Raw genomic sequence first — 19,854 nt, 5'->3', positions numbered from 1 at the left:
AGAATCTTAAATACACAAAGATGGAAAGACACATTCATTCCCACAATGGAAGCTTGGATGGTAAAGGTGATGGAATTAGCAGAGATTGGTTAAAGAAAAGAATTTATCTAGTTTTGTTTCTACTTGGAAACTTCTGGACTTTTTGCTTGAAACTGAAAAAAATGAAACTTTGATTCAAATGATTCCGTTATTGTAAGAAGTGACTTACATGCTATGAAACGTAAAGCAAAAGGTTGAGGTTGCAATTGTTATTTTTGTATTTTACAGAAATCCTTACTCCCCCCCTTCTTTCTTTACATTTTTCTCCTTCTTTCTCTCGGTTTTCTAACTTTTGTTTCTTTTTTCCTATAACTTAATAAATGAACTATGCACTGTTTTGAATCAAACAAACAAAATGCAATGCCTTTCAGGATACAGCCAACTTGCTCTAAAATGCCCCAGACTGCAGGACTGCTTTGGGTTTCAGTTGCCCAAAAGAGCTTTGGCGTGTTTAAGAGACAAAAGAGAAGCAACAGAGAAAAATGCAAAGAGGAACGTAGGCTGGAAAGAATCACAGAGAAGACACATTTTAGGAGATTCTAAAGCAACTTCAGACTGAGGTAGAAAAAATGAAGCCTCTTTTGCTAGAGAAGAAAACTTGGGTGAAAATTGAAAAGATTATCAGAAAAATTCCATTTGTGCTTAGAATTGTAATAGCAACTTCAACATAAAATAATTCATTAAAGTCCCCAACAGTTTTTAAGCCCATCTAGAAAAAGCTTTCAAAGAATTCCATGTTCAGTTCCAGCAATGCATGGTTCTCATTAGGAATGCATCTACCTTCTAGATTTTTTAAAAAAGTTAGTTTCCATTTGCTTAGGCAATTTTCACTGTGTAAAGAAATTCCATCTTAAAGGCAAACCTTTTATAAGGGTTTTTTTTTAAAAAAGTATTTGACTGCATCTACTCATCAAGGCAACCGTAAAAACCAAGATATAGTTATCACTCAGTGGTAATCTGAATTTGGTTTTTCTTGGATAAAGTCCAACATAGTCCACTATACTAGAACAGCTTTCTTAAGTTACATACATCTAAACTTAGAAGACCAAACCAGATGGAACCACCATTCCTGAGGCAACATAGCTCAACATAGCTCTTCATTAAGATTGGCTTACAGCATGGAAGTACACTACATACATCAAAAATCATTTCTTTTCCCCCCTCCCCAATGATCTGGGTTATAACTTTTATGGTCATACTGTCTGAGGCGGGTGGAAATCCTAGAATATCTAGAAGACATCACACTGGAGAATGTTGGTCTAGACCAGGGGTGGGAAACGATGGCCTTTTTATGACTTGTGGACTTCAACTCTCAGAATTATGGAAGTTGAAGTCCACAAGTCATATAAGGATTATCGTTCCCCAACCCTGGTCTAGACCAACATAGACATCTTCCAGATATCTGGGCTTCATGTTGTAGAATTCCCTAGTCAACATGGCCATCAGAAACAAAGTTTAGGTTCCCAACTTATTCTGACTTCTCCTGTCTCTTTGAGGGGACTAGTTTCATCCAGACAAAGCTAATCATTGCTTGCTTCACACACATAACACTAAACTAGGGTTTGTTTTGTCTAATTAGGGTTCACTGGAACTTTTAGGCCACAAGTCACAATTTACATCTATGAATTGAAGATCATGGCTGGTTAGCCTGGCCTGTTCATACAGCTTGTAATAGAAATGATGGTTTACAATTTGCTTCTATATTCTGCCCAAGCCTCTGACAATTTACAGACGTGCATAGCAGCGACTAAAAATAGATGGAAAACAAAACCCACAACAGTCTCAAAACGTTGCTAATTTGGCTTGTCCAACCAATCGTGATTTTAAAAAATCCGAGTTTCTCCTCCTGTACATCTAATAGGCATAATAGAGATTCTTCCTTTCTAGCCTGCCCTAAAATTGCTAGGGAAAATTGAGAATGATTGTAACTGGCTAGTACTTTAAGTTATGGAATTGCATATTTTGTAATCATTGTTCTCGTCATCCATTTTATTCCGAGGCATTTTAAAATGTACACAGTGTGCTCTAAGCTAATGTATATTCAGACAAACAGCCTCATTGTTTTAAATGACTTTAACAGACATGATGGAAACAGCATGCATCCTGCAGACATGTAATGCAAATGTTTTTTTTAAGCATGGAGTTTCTGCTTTTATATATATATATATATATATATATATATATCAGAAACTCCATGCTTAAAAAAAATTGCATTACATATATGCATTATATATATATTTGTGAATAATTACACTAAAAACATGATCCCTGGGTGCATCCATGCCAATAATAAATAAATGAAAGTGAACACCAGGGTAAAATCATTAAACTATAAGAGTTTAATATCAATACACATACGCCAAACTTTCATGGAGATATATATATATCTCCATGAAGCCTTGAAACATCTACAAAGCAATAGAATCCACTTGTCTGATTAAGGAACGTGGATCAAGATTCTGGAATGCATATCAGTGCCACAAAATGAAGCACAGGTACAAAAAAGACCACATATCACTTATATATGATGAAAACCTCACATTTAAATTGTAAGTGGGGGCAATTTCCATCTGAAAATCTTCCAGGGTTGAGGAGGAGCAGAGGGAAGCAAGATCAAATATGCCTCCATAATGTCAACCACTCAACAAAACTCATCATTCCCAGGCTGACTTACAACATTTATACAATTACAAAGGGCTTAGGAATTCAGCAACTGTGTATGTGCATTTTTCTTTTTAACAAAAAAAAAAAAAGGGTATGTGAGGACAACAGCCGTTTCGTCACTGAATTGTGTCTTCCTGTGGTGCTCGTTCAAACCTCTATTCTTATCCTCTTGTAGAACCAGGAATCGAGCGAAGGAGTTCCTAATTTCTCTTGAGAAGGCCTGACTGCCCCATCCACTCATCCAGTAGGGAGGGGTCCCCAACCCCTGGTCCATGGACCAGTACCGGGCCGCGGCATGCCAGCAACCGGGCCGCACAAACAAGCAAAGCCCCATCTGCGAGATGCAGGCAGCACACAAAACCACGCACACTCCGGTCCACGGAAAAACCACGGAACCGGTCCCTGGTGCCCAAAAGGTTGGGGACCTCTACGGTAGGGTAACTTTACAGAAAATTATAGCAAAGGACCTGGTTTTCAACTTACAACCATTCATTTATTGACTGTTCACAGCTACAGTGGCACTGAAAGAAGTAATTTATGACCGTTTTCCCACACTTACGACCGTTGCTAGCATCCCTGTGGTCAAGCGATCAAAATTCGGATGCTTGGCAACTGGTCGAGATTTACAATGGGTTGCAGTGTCCCCGGATCATGCGATCACCTTTTGCAACCTTCTGACAAATCAACGAAGAAGTCAGATTCACTTAACAACCAGGTGACTAATTTAACTGCCGGGATTCCGCTTAACAACTACGATCACATGGGGCAAAACTCACTTAGCCGTCTCACTTAGCAACCGAAATTTTGGGCTCAATTGTCATAAGTTGAGGACGACCTGTATATCTGCCTTTGTAGTATCTTGCCAGAGCACAGCTTGTAAATGAAAAGCCCCATGTTAGGGTGGTTGATTAACCTTGGCAACTTTCAAGACCTGTGGACTTTAACTTCCAGAATTCCCCAGCCAGCATGGCTGGCTGGGGAATTCTGGGAGTTGAAGTCCACAGGTCTTAAAAGTTGCTAAGGTTGGACAGCCCTGCCCTATACCAGGTATTTTTCTGTGGTCTCTTTGCTTTTTCTGCCCCAATTAATAAAGGTCCCTACCCTTTGCCCTGGCCTAAAGCTTCGTGACCTTGCTGAAAAACAACTGCAGGAGCCTTGAAGATATAGGCCTAGGCCAGTGATGGCAAACCTTTTAGAGACCAAGTGCCCAAACTGCAACCCAAAACCCACTTATGCATCATAGGGTGCTGGGTGGGTGTGGCCCATTAGATGGGTGTGGCCCATTGGGTGGGTGTGGCCCATTGGGTGGACGTGGTTGCAGTGGTAACGGCAGACTGGGTGGGACTAAAAAGTTCAATCGATCAATTCCAACTTTGTAAGATCTTTTTTTTCCCGCGAGAAGTTGAAATTGAGTGATTGATTGAACCTTTTTTTTTTTATACACGGCGGCGGAGGCCTAAAGCGAAAAGTTTTTATAAAACCCAGCTGAAGGCCTAGGACTGGGGCGACGGCGCGCGTGCCCACAGAGAGGGCTCTGAGTGCCGCCTCTGGCACCCGTGCCGTAGGTTCGCCACCACTGGCCTAGGCTTTCCCTTCCAAAGGCCACCCTGTGTGATTTACTCATTCACATAAACAGCAATGCAGTCTTGACACCTAATGGCATCTGAGATTCCCACCCCTAACAGCCAGCGTTGGAGATACACACAGAGTAGTTTTGTCTATACTGAACTGAAGCATGCCACTGTTTATTTGGCGTTTGCAGAGTCGCTGAGAAAGTAAGAGCTGAACATGACTCTACTGATCTGCGTAAAGCAGAGATATCGCAACACACCATGGAAATGTAACACATGTGACATCCCAGTCTTGGCCACACACAGGAATTGAGCTCAGCTCTGAACAAGATACTGTAGGCTTCTTCATTCCCATCGACTTAACTGAGATAACAGATGCAATTGATACTTATAGTAAAAAAAATAAATTTTAGAACACTATTTTATGGAATGCTTGGTGCTCTCTGAGTTTGGTGGTTTGCCTGCTTCATTACTTGACTAGGTAACGCCAGCGCACTGCTGATGTTAGCAAGCTGGGTAATGAAATGTCTATAAGAAAATTACTAAAATCAGCGAATACCAAGGACTCCACGGTTCAACTTTGAGCCACATATATTCTCTTCGATTGAAACAAACAATTTTGTAGCCTTTAATTTGCTGATCTTTTGCAGCATTCCAAGTAGGCAAATCACCTTCCCATTGGTAGAATAAAGGCTAAGCATTATGAGCATAAACAGACGAATTGGGATTTAAACTCAAGAGGCAAATTCAACATTCTATCCACTATGCTTAATTTAAAACAGGTTAAAAAAATAACAAAGGAAGAACAATAGGAATAAAAATCTTGCTCTTTGATTTTATGGCTTATAAATAGGCTATAGCATCACCACTGCTATCATTAAAGTCACGCTCTTACACATTTTATTTTATTTATTTTATTGCCACAAAGCAATTCTTGGTAGCATTTTGCCAGGGCATCTCTGTCAAGTAAGCCTGCCAATCTAAAAAGGATGTATTTTCAAATATGTTTCAGAACCTGTCAGTCAGTTAAAATCTCACCTACAGAACACAGCGACTAACTTTTAAGATTTTTAATCCACTGTACTTTTCAAAAATATGGACTGCATGTATCCCCTTCGATTTAACCTTCAATGTAACTTTATTAAGATATCCGTAAATGTGATTAAGAGGTTTGGTCGATCACAACGAAAGTGAAATGATTCCTTTCTGCCCCCAGATCTAGACCTGTCACACTAAAGTACTCCACCACCAGCCCACATCTCTGGATCTATTCCTTTGACTGCAGTTTTATGATAGAACAGAATAAAATAACAAGAGTTGGAAGGGACCGTGGAGGTCTTCTAGTCCAACCCCTTGTTCAGGCAGGAAACCTATACCTTTTCAGACAAAGATATACTGTATATGGTGAGAATCATGGCTGAAAGGTTTATACAAGTCATCAGTTTTAACTGGGTGACTGATGGACCCGTCTCTACCTCTAAGAGGAGCCAACCCTGCAGGAGTGTTGTGAAAATAAAAAAAACTCAGGAGATTATGACTGAAGAGTGGTGTAAATTCCAGCACAGCCACACACAATGCTTTCTTTAAAAAAAAAAAATAATGCAAAAATTATTCCTTTCCCTTAACACAGGGGTTCTCAACCTTGGCAACTTTAAGACTTGTGGACTTCAACTCCCAGAATTCCTCAGCCAGCAAAGCTGGCTGAGGAATTCTGGGAGTTGAAGTCCACAAGTCTTAAAGTTGCCAAGGTCGAGAACCCCTGCCTTAACACAATTTGCAGGATGCAGCTCCATCCAGAGACTGTAGTGCCGACCAAAAGGTCAACTTTTGCCCCCTACTCCAATTGCAGCGATGCTCGTCGGAAAGCGCCACCGGCTCCTTCCCTCCTTCCCTCTCTCTCTCTCCCATCCCACCCCCCACCCCCAACCCCCCAAACTCCGATGCTTCCCTTCGGCTGCCCGACCCTCTCTTACTTACCTTCTCTGGCTTTCAGTAAAACGGTGTTGGCTACGATGTTCTCCAGCTCCATGGCGCTCCAGCTTGGAAGATGCTGTGCGATGCGACACAATCCCGAAGAGAGGGAAGGGGGGAAAAAAAAAAAAGAAGAAGAAGAAAGAAAAAAAGAGGAGCGAGGCGAGAAAGGGAGGCGAGCCGGGCAAGAAAATCAAGCCGCTCGAAGGGAGAAGCGGCCGTTTCCTCGAAAGGCTAGCGCTCTCTCCAGATTTGTATTATTTTGGAAAAAAGAGGCCGCCCAGCATCCTAGTCCTCAAGGTAGGACATCCCTCCAGCGCTGGCTCTCTCGCTCTCTCTCGCTTTCTCTGCGGCTCGCCCAGAGGATCGAAGTCAGATCCGGCAGGGCGTGAGGGGGAAGCAGGATCCTCTCCACCCCCACCCCCCACCCCACCCCCCCACCTTGGGCAGAAGCACCGCAATGCAATCCGGACCGAGAGAAATCCGCTCGCCCGCCCCCCTCCGCCAGCCTACCCACGGCTTTCCGGCGCCGGTGAAGCTCTTCGCCTGGGGCGGGCGGAGGGGGGGGGGTCAGCAGCAGCGCTGGGGGAAAAAAAGGGGGGGAAAGCCCCCCCCCTTACCCTCCTGCCCAGCAAAACATGCCCGGGGGGAGGGAGCAAGGGGGAAAAAAATTAATAATAATAATAATAATCTAAAGCTCAGCCCCCGGGAGATGTGCAGGCGGAATGGGGGGCGCGCGGTCCTTCTTTGCGCCCCCCCCCGCCCAAGAAATACCGATCGGTGGGGGGTTTTTTTGGCTTCCAAAAAGGGAAATCGAGTGGAAAAAAAAGGGAATTCTTCCCGCCGACGCGGAGCGGAGGGAAGAAGGGAGGGGGGGGGAAGAAAGCGAAGGAAGGAAAGAAAGAAAGAAAGGAAGGAAGGACGACCGCTGGAATCTTTCTGTCCCAGCAGGAAATGGCACGGATACTCGAAAGAGCCCGTAAGCGATCAAACTGGCTACAAAACGTTCCAAGAGGGCGGGGCTCCCGGGGTGGTGACGTCGCCGCCGCCCCACGGGGGGGGGGAGGGCTCCGATGTGTCAACGTTCGAAAGAGTTATGTAATCGCCTGGGTCCCACCTTTTTTTTTTTTTAAATGATTCTCGAGTGCATGCCGGGAAATGTAGTTTTTGGCCGGGAAGCGCTTGAAAGCAAAGGCTGGCTCTCTAGTGCAGTGTTTCTCAACCTTGGCCATTTTAAGGCATGTGGACTTCAACTCCCAGAATTCCACAGCCAGCGTTGCTGGCTGTGGAATTCTGGGAGTTGAAGTCCACATGCCTTAAAATGGTCAAGGTTGAGAAACACTGCTCTAGTGCAAGGGGTCTTCAAACTTGGCCCTTTGGTAACGGGTGGACTTCAAACTCCCGGAATTCCTCAGCCAGGCATGCTGGCTGAGGAATTCTGGGAGTTGAAGTCCACGAGTCATAACAGGGCCGAGTTTGAAGACCCTTGCCCTAGTGCAGGGGTGGGCAACCTTGGCTCTTTTATGACTCGCGGACTTCAACTCCCAGAATTCCTGAGCCAGCCATTCCCCATTTTGGTAGCTATCACATGTACTTGCACAATAACTTAGGTCAGAGTAGGCAGCCTTGGCTCTTTTATGACTCGTGGACTTCAACTCCCAGAATTCCTGAGCCAGCACGGCTCAGCTTGGAAACCTCTCCCTTTCCCCTCAGCATGGCTGGCTCAGGAATTCTGGGAGTTGAAGTCCGCGAGTCATAAAAGAGCCAAGGTTGCCGACCCCTGCTCTAGTGCCTACACCAGGGGTCCTCAACTTTGGCAACTTTTAAGACTTGTGGACTTCAACTCCCAGAATTCCTCAGCCAGCTTTGCTTTGCTGGCTGAGGAATTCTGGGAGTTGAAATCCACAAGTCTTAAAAGTTGCCAAGGTTGAGGACCCCTGGCCTACACAACGCACACACTCAAGCTTGCAACCGTCTGTAAACTTAATGTCAGAAAGCCCCCATAACTTTGGTTTTAATCGTGCACAGAAGGGTCTTCCCATTTAGGCCAGGGGTCCCCAACCTGTGGGCCGTGGCCCACTACAGGGCTGTGGCCTATTTGCAACTGGGCCGCATGAGTGACAGGCTGGCACATGTGCATCCCCACTTGGGTGAGTGGTGCCTCAAAGCTTCTCTCTTGTGTGAGTGGAGCTACGTACGCACGTGTGCCCTCGTGGGGCCCAGTTCCCCTCTCCCCACCCCCAGCCGGGCCACCAAGCAGCAAAGGTTGGGGACCACTGATTTAGGCTTTATCCATCCAAGTCTGAGGACCTTTTGCCCTTGTACTGAGAGGCCTCTTGTCATTAAGTCCATAGAAAATAATAATGGCATCAAAGTCCCTGTTGGAGATTCCTATTCTGTCACTATTCTTGGTCGGTCCCAATTCCTCTCCAAAATAATGAATGGCAAAACCCTAAAATTTGTCATAGACCAGGGGTCTTCAAACTTGGCCCTTTTATGACTTGTGGACTTCAACTCCCAGAATTGCTCAGCCAGCATACCTGGCTGAGGAATTCTGGGAGTTGAAGTCCACAAGTCATAAAAGGACCAAGTTTGAAGACCCGTCATAGACTTTAGTCTGCTAGCAGACATCATCAGCCTAAAGACGCTACTTTGACACTGAGTGTGGCCAGAGATGAATGACACACTGCATCAGCCCTGAGCCAGGGACACAACGAAGGCAACCTCATGGGTTTAATCCTGCATAGGTGGTCCTCGACATTCGACCACACCCAAGTGCAAAAATTTCTGTTAAGTGAGACATTTGTTCTGCGCCATTTTACAACCTTTCCTGCAGTGGTTGTTAAATGAATCGTTGCACTTGATATGTTAGTAACCCGGTTAAGCGAATCCAGCTTGCAAAAGAGGATCACGTGACTTTGGGACACAGCAAAGGTGATAAGTATGAACCGGTTGCCAAGTCGCTGAATTTTGATCACATGACCATGGGGATGCTGCAAAGATCCTAACTGTGAAAAATGGTCACCGGTCGCTTTTTTTTTCAGCGCCGTTGTAACTTTGAACATTCACCAAATGCATTACACTCTTGAGAAGCAGAGAAGGAAACCAAGCCAACGGAGAAGTGCACAATTTGCAAGACAAAAACCAGGATTTGGGGAAATGGATGCATTCTGCCCCCACTGAATGCAGAATTGTCCAAATACGGTATCATTGCGTTATTTTAGCTCGGGGGTAGGCAACCTTGGCTCTTGTATGACTCGTGGACTTCAACTCCCAGAATTCCTGACCCGGCCATGCTGAGGGGAAAGGGAGAGGTTTCCAAGCTGAGCCATGCTGGCTCAGGAATTCTGGGAGTTGAAGTCCACCAGTCCTAAAAGAGCCAAGGTTGCCTACCCGTTTTAGCTTATCTGATTTTTTGGTTGGGCCCAGAGACAAATAAATCTATAGGTTAAAACAGTGGCCTGAGGCCTGTGGCCACAGGGAATCTCTTCAATATATACCAAGTCAGAATGAGAGGTTTCCAGGCTGCTTGATTTCCCCCCGTGGATTTTCTTTTTTTAACCTGCGGATGTATCACAGGCAAAAGTAGGCAGGACTCCACACTGGCAGCTTATGTATTATTCATTTATCTTTTCCCGTTCCATTCAGAGGGCATTCAAGGCCATTAGCCATCAGCTAAATTAGACTAAATTGAGAGAACGCTACAAGTCCACTGCTTGGCTGTAAAAATCGGCAATCTTACAAATAAGATTCAGACAAATAACCTTCAGACCAACAATCAAGTAAAGCAATACCTCAATCAAGAAATTGCAAAAGAGCCATTAGTAAACAGCCCAACCAAAGAATCCCTAAGACCGCCCCACACAGACAGGCAAGACACCAGAATATAAAACGACAGCAAACAGCACTCCTTACTAGCACTGATGATGTTACCTAGGTAGGGTAATGAAACGTCTGCAAGAAAACAAGCAAGCTCAGAGAGCACCAAGGATCCCTCAGCAACAGAAGAGAATATCTGTAGCTCAGGGTTTAACTATGGAATTCTGGGTGCTACACCTTAAGCTTGGTTTTTGCTTGCAGATGTTACATCTTCATCAGTGATATTACGTGGTCCGGTGCTAAAACATCTGCAAGCAAAGAACCAAGCTCAGAAACCACCAAGAACTTCACAAACAAGAATAACTCAGCTGTTCTGGTCAAACCTTCTCCCTGTTTGAGGGTTTTAAAGTCTCCATCAGCCCAGTTCAGAAGACAAAAGTGTTTTTTTCTGTCATTTCTTTGTCCCCCCCTAGACCAGGGGAGGGGAACCTTGGCTCTTTTATGACTTGTGGACTTCAACTCCTGGCTGGCTTAGAAATTCCGTGAGTTGAAGTCCACAAGTCATAAAAGAGCCAAGGTTCCCCACCCCTGCCCTAGACAATCGCCCTGGTGACTAAAAAAGAAAAAAAAGAGACAAATTCTCAGTACTGCTTCCACCTTGCTTATAGCAGTGTTTAGAATCACCTTTTATTTACAGGTTAGAGAGGGTTCCTTCCCCACTCCTTCCATAAGTCATCCCTGCGTTACAAAAAAACAAACAAAATGTCCTAAACCAGCATTCTCTTTTATAGCTGCTTCATTCATGCTGGATTATATTTAATCTTCAAAAATAATGATTTTTGGGGGGGGGTGAAACGGGAAGAACTACAGTTTACGTCACGGTGATCCAACTGTTTTTTGCCCTTGAGGGTGGAGGGGGGGGAAGGAATCTGAAATAATAATAATAAAAAAAAATAGTTGTCCATCGCTTGGGCACTTCAGTACATAGTCTCCTCAATCTTTGGGAGACAGTTCAGGTAAATACTTAGTATTCGTCTAGTGTATCAGCCCTTGGAACGGAGAGGCCGCGCTCTTTCAGCGCTTGCGTTTTTAACTTGTCCGATTCTTGCTTCGTTTGCTGCTCTACCCGTTGAACTTCCAAGATTTCCTCTATCGAGACTTGCTGCAAAGGGGTGTCACTTTCCTTTTCCAGGTCCTGCAATTAAAAAAAAGCACCAACATTTCAGGACTGGTATTTGGGAAGAAACAGCAATTTCTTCTGAGACACAAAACACATATGCTAGGAACAGGAATAGAACAGAACAGAACAGAATAACAGAGTTGGAAGGGACCTTGGAGGAACCCCCCTGTTCAGGCAGGAAACCTTATACCATTTCAGACAAATGGTTGTCCAATCTCTTCTTAAACACTTCCAATGTTGGAGCATTCACAACTTCCGGAGGCAAGTTGTTCCACTGGTTAATTGTTGTAAATTTCTTCTTAGTTCTAGGTTTGTACAGGTATGTTCAGCGCCTCTATTCTATTCCACCTTATCAAACAATTCTCAATTAAAAATACACCAAAAGATACCATTTTTAAAATAAGATAACCTTTGTTGTCATTTTTTTTTACTGTGGGCACAACGGCACACATCAAAAATGAAATTTAGTTGCCCGCTCTCAAAGTGAAACACATACATGACATACATTCTTATTCTTTATTTATCATACAATAAAGAATAAGAATAAAGAAAAATGTGTGTGTGTATGGGGTGTGTGTGATGATTCAGTGGTTAAAGACACTGAGTTTTTTAGCTAGAGAGCTGACAGTCCGGGTTTGACACCTGAACTCCGTGCAATGGGATGAGCTCCCGTCCTCGCCTCAGCTCCAGTCCATCTAGTAGTTTGAAAGCATACAAATGCAAATAGATAAACAGGTACCACTTTAGTGGGAAGGTAACAGTGTTCTGTGCACCTTTGGCACATAGCCATGCTGGCCACATGACCACAGAAATTGTCTTTGGACAACGCTGGCTCCCTCAACCAGGAAACAAAGATGAGCAACGTGCCCTAGAATTTGACACAACTGACAGGGAAACCTTTACCTGTTTAAATAATAAAAAAAATCCTTCCCTAACCTTGTGGTCTCCAGAGGGATTAACCTACAAGTGCCCGTAATCCCAATGTAGATCAGCTAATGTCAATTAAGAATGAAGTCGTACCAACGTTTCTCAAACATGGCAACTTTAAGATGTAAGAATTTCAACTCCCAGAATTCTGCTCCAAGAGGCTCGCAGAAATCCACATTATTTGAAAAAGAAAAGTTGGTGACTTACAATTTCTCCCAGGAGTACAACATTCTCGCCTCTGACTACGAAGATGCCGCGAGGGATGTCACCATACTTTTTGCCCACGTGAATGCGCTCCACTGTTTGGTGCAAAACCAGATTTGCTGCAGGTCCGTGGAGGAGGAAGGAAACAAAGATGGAAACAGTGATGAAATGTGTGGCTGCTTGTAAGAGTTTGCAGCCTTCCACCTTTGCATTTCTGTGCAACTGCATTCTAAAGAGGTAACGAAATACTACTACGGTAATTAGAAAATATTTCCCCCTTTGTTGTCTTGGCATTCGAAGCATTATTTCTATTTAGCACTTGTGGGACCCCTTTCTCTTCTTCCAACATGTAAGCAATGAATCTTCACCTTATTTTATTCATCCACGCACAATGAGATAATTTACACTGCTTCATAGTTCTTTTTGCAAATGTTAATGGTCTTTCATTTTGATTTTGGTATGTCCCTAAAAGACACAGCACTGTCATATATGTAACTTAGATTGCCAGTAAAGGAGAATATTTGTAGCTCAGGGTTGACATTAGGGGTCCTTTTTGCTCTTGGAGCTTGGTTGTTTTCTTGTAGACATTTCATTACTTCAGCTAGGTGACATCATCAGTGTCTCACAAAAAAAAACCAACCAAGCTCAGAGAGTGTGTTTGCACATTGCTCAAGATCACAGTTCCCCTAACTACCGTTTGTTAAATAATCCACAGTTCATACAACACTCTAAGTCATAAACAAAATAGCTGGAGTCTATTCAATCAAACAAAATAGGTGGAGTGTTCTATTCTAAGTCATGGAACAAAAGAGCTGAAGCGACATTCCATGTTAAGTCAGAATTAAAAATTCTCCATTAGCACCATTTGTGAATCCAAGAGTACACACCTCCAGCATTCAGTTGTGGTGATCTGAGAACAATCCGTCGTTTTTTAACAAGCCCCATTTTACCAAAGCTTCCCAGCTTGGTAATCAGGAGATTATAGGATCACGAAAGTAAATGTGACCATTTACAAGTAAAGTCTTAGCAAAGAATGGTTCATTTGGAGAGATGTGTCATAAGGAAGCATATACCATTGGTAGTCCTTGCTTAGCTACTGCCTCGTTTAGCAACTGTTCATGCTTAAGATGAAAAAGTAACTTTACAACCAACCTCTGCAGTAATGACCTTTTTAGGTCTGTAAAGGAAAGGAAAGCTGAAGGAAGATAAGCACAGCTGCAGTTGTCTATTTCTCTATGCTTTCCCACTGAGTAGTTCTCTTTCTTCAGACGTTCATATGTATAGCAAATTCAAAACCTCAGTTGACATCCCTTATTTTCCCCTCAGGAAGTCTACTCTGTACAGAGATATGCAAATCCAAACTCAGTCTGGCATGTAACACAAACTCATCTGCTAGCTAAAGATGTGCAGGGTTTCCATACATGTAAATAAACATACTGAGAACTGAACAATGTTTCCCATTCTTTCAGCCCACCTAAAAAATTGACTAACCTACAAACGAATCAGCATCATCAGCTTTCAGGTTGGATGCAGGGCAGGGGGGCTTGCTGTCCTATACGGCCAGCATGAAATTGCAGGATGCTGGGCATTGTTCAGAAAAATCAAAGCTATATATCACACATATTGGATCCGAAGCCAAAGAGATTTTGCAAAGTGGAAGGGAGATGCATCCTACATCTATTGGCAATTAAGCAGTTGTATCTTTTCTCTGGGCTCGTACAATGCCATGAAAAAAATGCACTTGAGTTAAGAAGAAAGTGAAAGGGTGAAACGAGGTGCTTAAAGTATACATGTCAGTGCTTCCTTAACTAATGTGATTTTCCTGGGTTTGCGCAACTACTGAGTAAGCCCAGGAAAACAAAACCTGTGGATTCTATAAGGAGATTCCAACAGATGTGCCGTGTGTATGCTTATCCCCAAATATTTTTTCAGCTTTAAATCCAAACCGCAGCATATCAGTACAGGCTCGCTTGCAATTATTTGCAGGTTTACTTGTAAGGATGTGGACAAATGCAACAATAATGGTATGCCTACCCAACCACTAGCGGGATTTGATTATTTGCAGACAAGCATTAATAATTCCCCATCTGGGGAGAAATGAACCTTTCAGACTTCTGCTCTGTGACCCTATATCAAACATTAACATCAGGCCACAGAAATGTACAAACACCACTGCTTATTCTCATTCCAGAAAATGGGCACATTATTCTCTTTCAGTTCTGTTCCTCTGGTCAACCCCTACCAAGATAAACCATTTATAAACCATTATAAATTAAAGAATAAGGTAGGGAAACCATACAGAACATGGCTTCTGAAATTCTTTCCAAGCCATTTACCTGCAGTGTCCACAGGAGGCATCCACATTTTCTTCTGTAAATGTAAAGTAAACGTAAAGTAATGTATGTTGCAAAATGTCTATGGAGTTTCTCAGTCATCCAGGTCATGGTTGTCTCAAAGATGCTTTTTCAAGAGGAAACTGGACTTTTTCTTTTGCACCACTCAGGTGACCTTGAGGACAGAGATAAACCTCCAGATGGCCTCAACTACTCTCTAAAAGAATGCAAATGACCAGCTGTCTGCAAGGAATATAAATCCTTCCATTCCCCACCATCCAGTCAGAGCTGAAGAAGCTTCTTGGATGAGAAGCGAAACATTTTCAAGGAAAAACAAAGAAAGCCCAGTTGCCTCGTGAAAAAGCACTTGTGAGACAATGTATGTTGCATCTTTATGTGCGTTTTTGCTCTCCATTCGTGCTGCGTTTGTGGGGATGGTTACATAGGGACAGCTTTAAGTCCTATGTGCACAGCAGCTAAAAATGGTCCAGTAGAAAACATTTTATCCATTGACTAAAGTCACAGGGACACATAGGAAAGTTTTTTTTCTTCTGCAATCCCATTTGTTCTAGTGACTAGTCCATTTTCAAACTCAGTATTTCTTTTAGCAGCTACACCCAATTTTGTCCTATTCTGCTCAGTTGTTAGACAATTATCCTGCTTACGGACGTATGAATTAAAATCTCATGTCTCTGTATATAATTTCTTTCCAACTTTCTGCAGCACAGGAGAGAAAAATTAAAATGGAGAGAAGGAATGACAAGGGCCAATTGGGCCTCTGCCAAAGAATACAGACTTCTGAACTAAATCGGAGAGTTGGGTTGATCCCGGCTCTTGTTATTTTTGTTCAATTCTTAGTATACCGGAACTAGCCTAAGCTCTAAAATAGTTGTATACAACACTGAGTTGGTCTTCTAAGCCTGTTTTTCTTTTTACAGATGTTTCCCATCTGCACAAAGAAAAACAAGCTTGATAAACAGCCCCAGAGCAATGCACTTCTAATCTAAGAACAGAAACTACTTTTTTGATTCGTACAATCAGATTGTCCAAGTTCAAGTGAAACTCTCTAAACCCAATTAGAAGCATGCCTAAATCTTGATCTTCTCTAGTATTTGCTACCCTCTAGCGGTACAGCAGAGTTCAGCAGCAAACTGGACCTTTATGTATTCCTATACAGTACCGAAAGCCTGAATTAACAGCTAACAGCTGAAAATCAAACTCTGTGGCAAAGCTGAATTTCAGTAGCACAATGTCAGGCCTGGTACGGATTTTAAAGGGGAGAAGACTGCCTCTCAAAAGTCACTCTTGCTTTTGAAAATAAATTTATCTGCTGCTGCGTTCCAGTGATATGGTATTTTGGGATGTTCACTATTGAGCAAAAAAGGCTATTGGAACACAGTTCTCTTCCCCCAGTTCACACCAATCCACTGCTATATTAATCAGTGTTGGATACTCAGGTTTCTGACTGATCTTTCTGGTCAACTGATGGTTTAGAACAGTACATACTGCATGAAAACTAAGCTTGGGAGAGCCTGGGATGACTTCTGAACCATAGCTTTTCCCCAGAGGCCATGGAGCAAAATTCTACAGGGTTATTGAGGGAAAAAAAGATATGAGGAATGAATTCCATGTACACTGCTTTGAACTCCTGCAGCAAAGGCAGAATAACAAATTATTTGTTGCCAAACTTGTTTTGAAGGTACCCTAAGAATCTTCAAGACTCATTTATCTTGATTTTAATCCAGGAAACTCCTCGTTTTCTCCTTTGAGTTGGTTTTGATGTCTAGGGTCTGCATGGACAAATCCTTGCAGGTTTCTTGGCAATTTTTTTGCAAGTGGTTTGCCAATGCCTCCTTCCTAGGGCTAAGAGAAACCCCAACTGGCTTTGTGTCTAAGATAGGAATAAAATTAACAGTCTCCAGTAACCTGGTATCTTCACCATTACACCAAACTGACTCTATATAGGTATACTCTGTCAGTAATAAGTGCTATTAAGTATATTCACAGTATAGTGGCACAGTTTTTTTTTTCCTGGTTCTTTCAATACTTTTTTTTTTCTTTCCAACTCCTAGCTTTGGCAAAGTACTAGATCAGTGATGGCGAACCTTTTAGACACCGAGTGCCCAAACTGCAACCCAAAACCCACTTATGCATCGTTAGGTGCCGGGTGGGTGTGGCCCATTGGGTGGGCGTGGCTGCGGTGGTAACGGCAGAGTGGGTGGGACTAAAAAGTTCAATCAATTCCAACTTTGCAAGATTTTTTTTTTTCCCGTGAAAAGTTGAAATTGACCGATTAATTGAACCTTTTTTTTTTTTGCGCACGGCGGCGGAGGCCTAAAGCAAAAAGGGTTTATAAAGCCCAGCTGAAGGCCTAGGACTGAGGCGACGGTACGCATGCCCACAGAGAGGGCTCTGAGTGCCGCCTCTGGCACCCGTGCCATAGGTTCGCCACCACTGTACTAGATGCACAAAGGACCACCCAAGGGTACATAAATGGAAATATAAAGGTGGCATACCAAACTGATCAATGCTGCGTAAATATCCAATCAGTGTTCTGCCATCTCTAAGGAGGACCAAGTGTTTCTCTGGAGAGGAGGGAAAAAAAGAGAAAAATCATATTAATTTGCAAAAACCAAGCCTTTTAGAAAGTTGAATCAGCTTTTCTACAGTTCTGGAAGTCTATAAGCCTTGGCGTTTTCCAAAATATATTAAGTTATCTGTCTTTGTTGTTTTCTACAAAAATGCTTGTCACTTAGGTTTGTTATTTGGAATGATAAAGAATGATCACATTCACTGTAAAAGCACAGAAGTGCAGGGATCCAATGAGCCTATTTGGATTTGCTTTTTATTGCTTGAATTTGCTTTTTCTTCCTCAATCACTCTAAGTTAATTGAAAACTCCTCCCCAGTTCACACCATGTTAAAATGCTGGGTTTTACAGTGATAGCAGTCTGCCATATTCTGTGCTTATAACACATAAACTATGGTTTTTCTCAGCTCAGAGTTCAGGGGTTCTTTTGCAAAGTGTAGCATAAAGTTACCATATGGACTGCATATATACAACATGCTAGTCTTAAAATAGAGATCAGGGGGTCCCCACCCCCGGTCTGTGGAACAGTACCGGTCTGTGGCATGCCAGCAACCGGTCTGCACAAACAAGCAAAGCCCCATTTGCGGGATGTAGGCAGCACACAAAACCACACACCCTCTGGTCTGCGGGAAAAACCTCTCTCCACAGAACCAGTCCCTGGTGCCCAAAAGGTTGGGGACCTCTGATATAGATGGCTATTTTGTGGTTCAGGTAATTATATAAGAAATATATCTAAAGTGTGGTTATCTTTTGGCCAGCACCGGAAAAATAAACTACCTTTAAAAGCCATTCAGAAATATATCATTTAAGGAAGCCATCATGCAAAATATCAGACTAGTGTAAAACAGGGTTGCCTGATTGATATTTCAGTGTCTCCTGTAGGTACGTAGGTAGGTCGTAGGTAAGTAAGTTTAGGCTTCAACCCTTCCAGTAGCTTTGAAACTATGGCTTACAACTTAGGGCGTTGTGTAAAACTCCCCAAGTGTAGCTTATCCCATTAACAATGATTACAATTAACTTGCTCGGGGCCCCCCCAGAAAGTCAGGTTAAAGCCTTCACAAGCCATTTCCAAGGCAGGAAAAAAAAACACACCAGGAAAATAGTGCCAAGAGATCCGCCACACACCCTCCAAAACAGAGTCCTATTACAATACGGAACGCTCGCCAGCCGCAAATCCTTCAAACCGAATTCGGCCACGCCGAAGGAACGCAGCTTTCCACCCCTCTTTTTGGGAAGGGGGGCGGTCTCTTTCCTTTTTCTCACCCCCTTAGTATTCATGGCCCAACCCCAGCCTGCTGCGGCCATGCAAGCATGCATGCATGCATTCATGCCAGCATGGTTGCAGCGCAACGGCAATTAAATCAGTGCCATGCCATTTCCTAAAGCAAAAGCATTTATCTAGAGGAGGGAGATGGAAAGAAAGCTGATCTGAAACCGAGGAGGAAGAAAAAAAGGAAGAGGAGGAGACCTGTTTGCTTGTAAGGAGCTACCCGCCAGGCGCAAAGGGACCCCGCGCAGAGCCGGGAGCCCAGCGCACTACTCACTGTCGATGTCTTGGATGAGGCTGGCCGTGCCCGGCATGTAATTCATTTTTCCCCCGGACGCAGCGGAAGCTGCGCCTCCCGCACCGGCCCTGGGAGAAGCGGAACCTGCTCTTGGCCTTTCCCCGCCCGGTCCGGAAGCACAAGCTCCGGCGGGGCGGGGAGACAAAAGGGGACCCGTGCCCAGCGGCGGGTTGGTGCGCACGGGAGTTCCCAAGAGAGAGGTTGGCGCCGCCGGCCTCGACCCTTAAATAAGCGGCCGGGGAAGGGCGGAGGGGTCGGGAGCGGCCGCGCCCGGCTGGCTGGCTGTCTGGAGCGCAATCAGAGGCGGGGATCGGGAGGCAGCCGGCCGTGGGGAGCCTGGGCCATCCGTTTTGGATGCATAGAGGGTTGCGCGAGATGGGAACCATAGTAAAACTGGCCCACGTTCGCTTAGGGTAGCTGGTTCATAAGCCATCAGCTCCGGGCTTGGCTGCAGCAGGGTCAGCAAACCACGTGCAAACCTGGTTTGCTGTGGGAAGCCTGCTATGCTCTGGTCTGTAGTACGTGGGAGTCCAGCTAATGTGTTTTATTCAATAAACCATCATTTATGATCTGTGATCCCTGTTCCAAAATTATGATGTATCGGTAAGCTTGCAGGATCCTAACTCAGCCTGAAGATCACTGGGTGACCTTGGATTATTATTGCACATTAATTTTATCCTTTTGCTCTTATATTATTCTACTCCAGGTGATTGCCTGGACTAGTACCTACAGTTTTCTTGGCATGATTTCTCACAAGGAGTTTGCCATTGTCTCCTTCCTAGGGCTGAGAGAAAGGGACTGGCCCAAGGTCCTCTAGCTGGCTTTGGGTCTAAGGTGGGACCTGAACTGACAATCTCCCAGTAATCTGGTGCCTTAAAATTACATTAAACTGGTTCTATTGTTTTTATTCTCACTTTTTCAATAATATTAAGAATACTAAGAATTCTTATTTAAAATAGTGTTTTATATTATATTACACTATTATATTAATA

General features: G+C 43.7%; 2 protein-coding genes across 2 annotated transcripts in view; both read right to left on the bottom strand.

Moving 5' to 3' along the window:
* Positions 1 to 6,303, bottom strand: part of LOC107295358 (G protein-coupled receptor kinase 5-like) — a 65,126-nt gene extending 58,823 nt beyond the window's left edge. The window contains exon 1 of the mRNA XM_029285879.1: positions 6,252 to 6,303. Within this exon, the coding sequence (XP_029141712.1) occupies positions 6,252 to 6,303 (52 nt within the window). The remainder of the gene's footprint in view (positions 1 to 6,251) is intronic.
* Positions 6,304 to 10,912: 4,609 nt separating this feature from the next.
* On the bottom strand, positions 10,913 to 19,052 carry LSM1 (LSM1 homolog, mRNA degradation associated). The gene is made up of 4 exons (XM_015824752.1): positions 18,842 to 19,052; positions 17,225 to 17,293; positions 12,379 to 12,494; positions 10,913 to 11,259 (listed from the first exon to the last, which is right to left on the bottom strand). Exons 1-4 carry the CDS (start codon positions 18,885 to 18,887, stop codon positions 11,089 to 11,091), a joined length of 402 nt encoding a protein of 133 aa, XP_015680238.1. The 5' UTR covers positions 18,888 to 19,052; the 3' UTR covers positions 10,913 to 11,088.
* Between the last annotated feature and the right edge of the window lie 802 nt (positions 19,053 to 19,854).

This window comes from Protobothrops mucrosquamatus, unplaced genomic scaffold (genome assembly GCF_001527695.2).
Source record: "Protobothrops mucrosquamatus isolate PMUCROS unplaced genomic scaffold, P.Mucros_1.0 scaffold_194, whole genome shotgun sequence".
Classification (NCBI taxonomy): domain Eukaryota; kingdom Metazoa; phylum Chordata; class Lepidosauria; order Squamata; family Viperidae; genus Protobothrops; species Protobothrops mucrosquamatus.
This window is presented reverse-complemented; position numbering and strand designations above follow the sequence as displayed.